The sequence below is a fragment of the Sinocyclocheilus grahami genome, unplaced genomic scaffold (assembly GCF_001515645.1).
Source record: "Sinocyclocheilus grahami isolate Dianchi unplaced genomic scaffold, SAMN03320097.WGS_v1.1 scaffold355.1, whole genome shotgun sequence".
NCBI lineage: Eukaryota > Metazoa > Chordata > Actinopteri > Cypriniformes > Cyprinidae > Sinocyclocheilus > Sinocyclocheilus grahami.
In genome coordinates this window covers 410,770-417,795 of record NW_015505534.1, presented here as the reverse complement: position 1 = coordinate 417,795, position 7,026 = coordinate 410,770, and the positions used below count along the sequence as shown (strand labels likewise).

The 7,026-nt window shown below is 39.0% G+C and overlaps 1 protein-coding gene across 1 annotated transcript in view; it reads left to right on the top strand.

The window, feature by feature from the left end:
• The first annotated feature begins 6,135 nt into the window (after positions 1–6,135).
• The window catches only part of LOC107548767 (macrophage mannose receptor 1-like), a 7,740-nt gene continuing 6,849 nt past the window's right edge, over positions 6,136–7,026 (top strand). The window contains exons 1-2 of the mRNA XM_016229573.1: positions 6,136–6,168; positions 6,282–6,336. Coding sequence (XP_016085059.1) covers positions 6,136–6,168; positions 6,282–6,336 — 88 coding nt within the window. The remainder of the gene's footprint in view (positions 6,169–6,281; positions 6,337–7,026) is intronic.

The window sequence follows — 7,026 nt, the reverse complement described above, 5'->3', positions numbered from 1 at the left end:
GCCGATGTGAAGCCGTTTGAAGAGAAAGTCAAAGAGAGAAGACGCGTACAGCTGAATCACTCACGCTGTTTTCAAATGACTGATTTGATCAATCTGTGTGGACTGGACTCAGTCTGTAGGTTTGATTATTTACTCATCAAACCTACATGCTATAGGCTATTGAATAAATGTGTGAATATCCATAATTTTAATGTCAAAAGCTGCGGGAATGAGTAAAACTATGCGATATAGCCTATGCGCAATCCCGCACCGAAATTCAGGACCTGATTAAACACAATTCTATTATACAGAGTTTTGTGAAATAGATTTCAATGACTTTTCCAAAACTTTCTGGGTTTATTTTATTTTTCCAAAACTTTTCCAGGCCTGGAAATTGGTGTTTTAAAATTCCATGACTTTTCCAGGTTTTTCATGACCGTACGAACCCTGATAGTAAAGCCTAAAGTGTCTTCTTTCCAAAGATACCTAAATTGTGTGTGTAGCACACTGTTGTTAGGTTACCATTTTAAGTCAGGTAGGTCATTTTCAGCTGTGAGTCCCAAAATGGGGGGAGCAGGTTATCAGGTTAAGAGTTTGTAAACAAATCAGTTCATTTCAACCTTCAATATTATAGTAATGCAGTACCAACTGACTCTCATGTATATTTTACGAGTTTTTTTTCCTCGAGAAAATTTGGCATGTACTTCACCTGATATATATCCAAAATAATCGATATTGAATCGAATCGAATCTCAAGCTTGTGAATCTGAATCGAATTTAATAGTAAAATTTGTGTAAAAACCCAGCCCTTATTCATACTATATAGTACTCTTTTTGCGGTTGCAAAGTAATTACTAATACAAAAACGTACCAACTCAAGAGAATATGCGATTTTGGACACAGCGTCTAGTCCTTGTTGGCTTGATTGTGTTCACCTGATCCTCATGTGTTCGGCTCCCTTTATACTGTGCTCTTTTCCCTCATGTATTTACTGGTTTGTTGTGGTGCTTTCCTGTTTGCCTGCCTGTGCCTACAGTTAAATATTGTTCTTGTTCGAGTTGTGGATTTGATCTTGTTTCTAGTTGTAGTGTTTTGTTTTTTCCACTTCTCTAGCCTTGTTCTACTTATAGCCCTTGTGCTTCCTAGTCTTGTTTCTTGATTCAATAATTTCCCCTCTAGCATTTAGTAAATCTAGTTCCCTGCAAGTTTAGTTATTTTGTCTTTTTTTTTTTGTGCAAGTTTCAGTTATTTATTTCAAGTTTTCTTTCTTTTTTCTTTTTCTCTTTTTTCTGGTCATAGTTCTTTGCATCAGGTTTCATTTAGCCTCTTAGAGCCTTGTCTTGTTATCATATTGTGTCTTTTCTTGTTCACTGTGAGTCTTGTGTTCGTTCCTGCCCTGTGTCCTGAGTTTTCCTGACTGCTGACTCCCACTGCCTGGAAGCAGGACTGGTGTACCTGCCTGATTCTCAAGTGGCAAGCCTCTGGTTCTGTGAGCCTCTGCCTGGCAGCAAGACTGGTGCTACATCTAAGAGATCACCAAGCCTCTGGAATCCTTGTGTGAAGGATCTCCAGCATGAAGGAGTGGAGGGTGGCTGACCGAGGTGGTGGTGCTGGAGTGATTGTTCAACAGGTAGGACAGAGGACTCACTGCCGTGCTCCTGGGTCGAGGAGGGGTGGCTGCCGTCCGAGAGGGAGCCGAGGAGTTGGTGCCGTTTGCCAGGGGGTAGAGCGCTGTCTCGTGAGTACCCCCCCCCACCTGCGATGGGGGAATGTGAAGAGTGGGGTGGGGCCGAGAGCCATAGGAACAGAGCGAGGCCGGTGGAGTAAATGATAATGAACACCGCGCCACTCACCGGTCTCGAGTCCCACGGAAGAGCTCCGGAAGGAGGAGTGACTACAGTGAAGGACGAGAGAGGACCAGGCCTGGACTATTTATGTTGTTGTTTTGTTATGTTTTATGCGGCAGTCATCCGTGAGGGTCTGCCACTTTTACATTTGTTTTGTGTTTGTTTATTAATATATCCATTCTGAGACAGTCAGACAAGATTATACAGCCTACAAAGTGCACAAAGAGCACTCCTTCTATAATCACTAAAAGCTGTCGTTCATCACGATCTCACAACATTCCGTTAATCAATGAAGCTGTCTGCACTGCACAATGAATCTCTTATTTACAGAACACAAATACACACGGAAGCGTTTGCCAAATATATTTCGCCAATATCAGATGGGGCCCCCTGATTCCCCAGGGCCCTAAGCGGCCACTTGCATATTTTGCATGCCTCTCTTGTTTAACACACCTGATTCAAATCACCAGGGGTCTCATTTATAAACATTGCGTATGCATAAAATGAGCATAGAAATTGTGTACACAATCTTCCACGCACATATCGGTATTTATAAAAAATAAACTTGGCGTAAATATGTACGCACTGTACGGACATTCTAGACCATTCGTACACACTCTTTTTCCTGGAACGAGAAAGGTAATGAAGTAAACAACAGCTGCATGGAGGTGTTGATGTCATGTGAAGGCATCTCCACAACATTATGAAAAATGCCACTGTATTTGAAGGATACAACTTGAAGAAAATGGTAATTTGCATGCTTTCTTTTTAAAATAGGCTACTTTGTCAGTGACTCGCAGAGTCAGACAATTCTATTTACACTGCAATAAATATAGGCTAAAAATAGCTAAAAGATGTTCACCTTATCAGCAAAACTGCTTAAATTAAATTTGATTTGAATTGTTTAAAACAATTGAAATACCATTTGGCCAGTGGAAAAGAATGAGATCAACTCTATTATAAAATATTTATCTGTTTTTGTTTTTATGGATTTTGATGTATTTATGCTAAAACATAACAAGGATACTGGATGATTTTTTAGCAATAAAAATTGCCTTTGGCACAAATGGCATTTATCTCATATTTCCTTAATGTCTTGTACCTTTAACAATGTTAAATATGGTGTCACATGGATGGGAATATGCATTGAAATTATATGCAGATGAGGTTATGCATAGTAAAACTAGGCATTGTCAGCTCCATTATATGGTGATTTTGGGGAGGAGTCGGGGTGGAGATGCACGTACGCACAATCTTCCCCTGACTGGGATTTATAAAGGGATTTTTGCGCAGGTTCTGGCATACTCATGGTTTTATAAATCTGAAAACTTTTGTGCGTATGCAAAATCTAGCTTTTGTGCATGTGTACACTTTTAGGATGAAATCTACAGAGTGTTTTATAAATGAGACCCCAGCTTATTAGAAGAGAGCTCCATGAATGAACTGTGATCCGATTTACATGGTCCCTACATAGTGTTCACTGCTCTCTACTCCCTGAGCACGGAAAATCGGCTGAAGGTTACTTCACTTAAGAACAGGGATCTGCAATACCACTGCCTGCAGCGTCTTCACACACAGACAAAACTCACTACAGACGGGTGAAGGGTTATTTAACCATAATCATGAGATTTGCATAGTCACATCTCGTGCACTTTAATGCCCTTTGGATGGAACATATACGCTGCTTTCTAACGGGAATATCCTGTGATGTCCACTTCGCAGGGCATTTACAGTCGAATAGAACAAACCTCTGAAGCGGTAAGAGAAACATAGCCCACTACAAAATGTGCAGGACCAGGATTAAACACCTCTGATCTAGATTAAAACTCATGAACAGGTTTACCTGAACGTAGCTTAATAAAGGAGTTTTAAAAACATTGACTTTGCAATGACAGTCATTAATTACTAAGATGGAGAAAGAAAAATTCTATTAAAACCACAATAACCTGAACATATTTATACCCTTTTTAGACTAGAAATTATAGATAATATTAAGATGATATATATATGCACTTTGAACTACATACTGCTGATACTGATCATAACATTAAAAAAAATAAATAAACTAAGATTAGAAACAAAAAGATATTCTTTATAAAAGCATTCCTGTAATAAACTAAACAGAAAAAGTGTGGTAACCCTTGTGAAAAAGAGGTGTGCTTAATTGTATTAAAAGCGTACTTTTTGTGTACTTAAAAGTATACTTTTTGAAAAGTGCTCTTGCAGATAAAATAATATAATTTAAATTAAAGGCTACTTAAGTGTACTTAAAGAGAGTACACTTTAATGACATTAGGTCTTAGCATACTTAAGTGCACTTTTTAAAAATGCGCTATATAATAATGTCTAATTAAGTATTACTTAAACATACTGTGACGAGAGGGGCGGGGCCGACAGCCGTGGGAACGGAGCGAGGCCGGTGGAGTAATTGCTAATGTCTAATGACACCTGCGCCACTCACCGGTCTCGAGTCCCATGGAGGAGCTCCGGAAGGATAAAAGTAGGAGTGACAACAGTGAAAGACGATAGAGGACCAGGCCTGGAGTTTATTTTGTGTTTTGGTTTTGTTTGTGCGCGACAGTCGTCCGCGAGGGGCTGTCACGCTATTTTGTGTTTGTTTATTTTATTAAAGTTTGATTAAATGTCCGCCGGTTCCCGCCTCCTTCTTCCCGATCTACAAACATTGCTACACATACATTTAACATAATTATGATTTTATTGTGTTTTAAATAAGTACACTTATTTTGATATATTTATCAATATACTAAAGCACATGTAAAATAATTTATTATAATTTCAACTTAAGTGTGTTCTCCAAAATTACATTTGTTAATGTATTTTAAATGTATTTAGTCTATAATATATACTTTGTGCATTAATGCAATTGAAATTTATTTTTCTTCTAAACTTCAATACACTTTCTTATACAGTATACTCCAATTAAACGTATTGTTGAAATTTTCATCATTAGCTCCTGCGCTATGAACTCTATGAAGTTACATTTTCTACATAATATTTGACATACAATGTCATTTATGAGAGTGCTGTATTTTTTATGTAATAGTACTGTAATTTACATCTGTGTACAGAATACTTTCAATATCATTATGTTGTTCTAAGTCACTTAAACACACATTTAATTGCATTAATTGCAAGCAAAAGTTTAACAAATCTAAACAAAATTAATTTGCATTCAAATAGCCTTGGTTTCTATAGGCTACACTGCACTGTAAAAATGACTTTTAGTTAGGTGAATGAGTCATGAATGAGTCTAACCATAGTCTTTGGACTAACTACACAATGAATTAGAACAACTTGAACTTGAACAGAAATGGAAAGCTTGAAATAAAAATGTTAAATTTTTTTGTTTAAAGGGGTCATATGATGTTGCTAAAAAGAACATTATTTTGTGTATTTGGTGTAATGAAATGTGTTTATGCTGTTTAAGGTTAAAAAAAACACATTATTTACCACATACTGGACATTATTGTTTCTCCTCTGTGCCCCGCCTTTCTGAAACGCGTTTTTTACAAAGCTCATCGATCTGAAAAGCGAGGTGTGCTCTGATTGGCCAGCTATCCAGTGCGTTGTGATTGGCCGAATACCTCAAGCGTGTGACGGAAACGTTATGCCCCTTACCATACCGTGATGCCGTCTCCCAGCGCGACTAGACAAAAACATTAAAACCCATTATAAACGAGGCATTTGTTGCATCCAGTGGGGACATAATTATGGATTATAATGACTTATACTGTCTTTTTACGCGTTAAGTTGCATCGCGCCTCGTAAACATAAAACCATGTCTGCATATACGATTGGAGAAATGACAAACAACAAGCGCTACTCTACACTGCTCAAAACTCGTGTTTGAATCGTCAGTGGCAAATTCTTTAAACATAAAAAACGTACTTACAGTCTGTGAGTCAGAACAGCCGACATTGTAGTCTACTCTACCAGAATCAGGAAACAGTCAAAGCAGATATCGTCCTCTTTTGGAAGGCCAAACCAATTCTACTACTTCACCAGAGATTGAAAAATGCGCTGTGCGCCATGTTTGTGTAATTGCGATGCATGAGGGAACAAACAAGAAGAGAACAAAGGAGCGCCACATTTGGATGATTACAGATGAGACTTTATGTACTGCAGATAATGAATCAAGTAAGAATATCTTGATATAAGCTGTCTTTATTCTTAATTTAGTCTTGCCATTCGTGCGGCTTTCACCACACCCGGCAGTTCTTGCTATATGGACTCGGGAGGTGAATTAATCATGTCATATAATTTATCTATGACTGCATTCTGATTAGGCATGGGCCGATTACCGGTTTCAAGGTATACTGAGGTTTGAAAATTGTCAAAAGTTTCAAAACCGCTAATATTTTCTGTTATACCGTTCCTGCGGTATGCACTGTTTTTCATGTCTCCTCAAAGACTGAAAGTGTTGGAATCCCTCAGGTTGAGTGCTGTGTAGAGACCCTCCTCCTGTTGGTGCGAGCGAGCGGTCAGTTAGGTGAGTGTAGGATGGCCGAATTTAAGGAGCTTCCCCTGGAACTTACGCGATCGGCAACCGCCCGTTTTTTGTCTTATTGCAAGCAACTCGTCTCTGTTCTGGACTTGCACAAACTGCGTTGCAATGCAATATCCCTCAGGTTGAGTGCTGTGTAGAGACCCTCCTCCTGTTGGTGCGAGCGAGCGGTCAGTTAGGTGAGTGTAGGATGGCCGAATTTAAGGAGCTTCCCCGTGAACTTACGCGATCGGCAACCGCCCGTTTTTTGTCTTATTGCAAGCAACTCGTCTCTGTTCTGGACTTGCACAAACTGCGTTGCAATGCAATCGTTTTCCAAAATGTCATTTATGTGAAAATATGAAGTCTATAAACGCCCATTAACACAGGCCAGAGACGTTGAAGACGGACGCACAGAGTAAAATATTGTAGCAGGCAGATCACTCACTGTTCATGATGCACAAACTATTGGAAGAAAATCCTCAGAATTGATTAGAGGGTTTATATGAATGTGTTTCTGAGGGGAACTGACTGCCTTCAGAAAAGTTTAGATGGTATTTTCTTTTAATCTCGTCTCTGTATAGTTCATATTAAAGCAGTGTTTCAGCGCAGCGCTGCTTTGTTTACAGCGGTAATCAAGGAAACGCCGTATCTGGTGTTCCAGAAGCGCCTCCTGCTGTCAGAGAGTGAATCTGC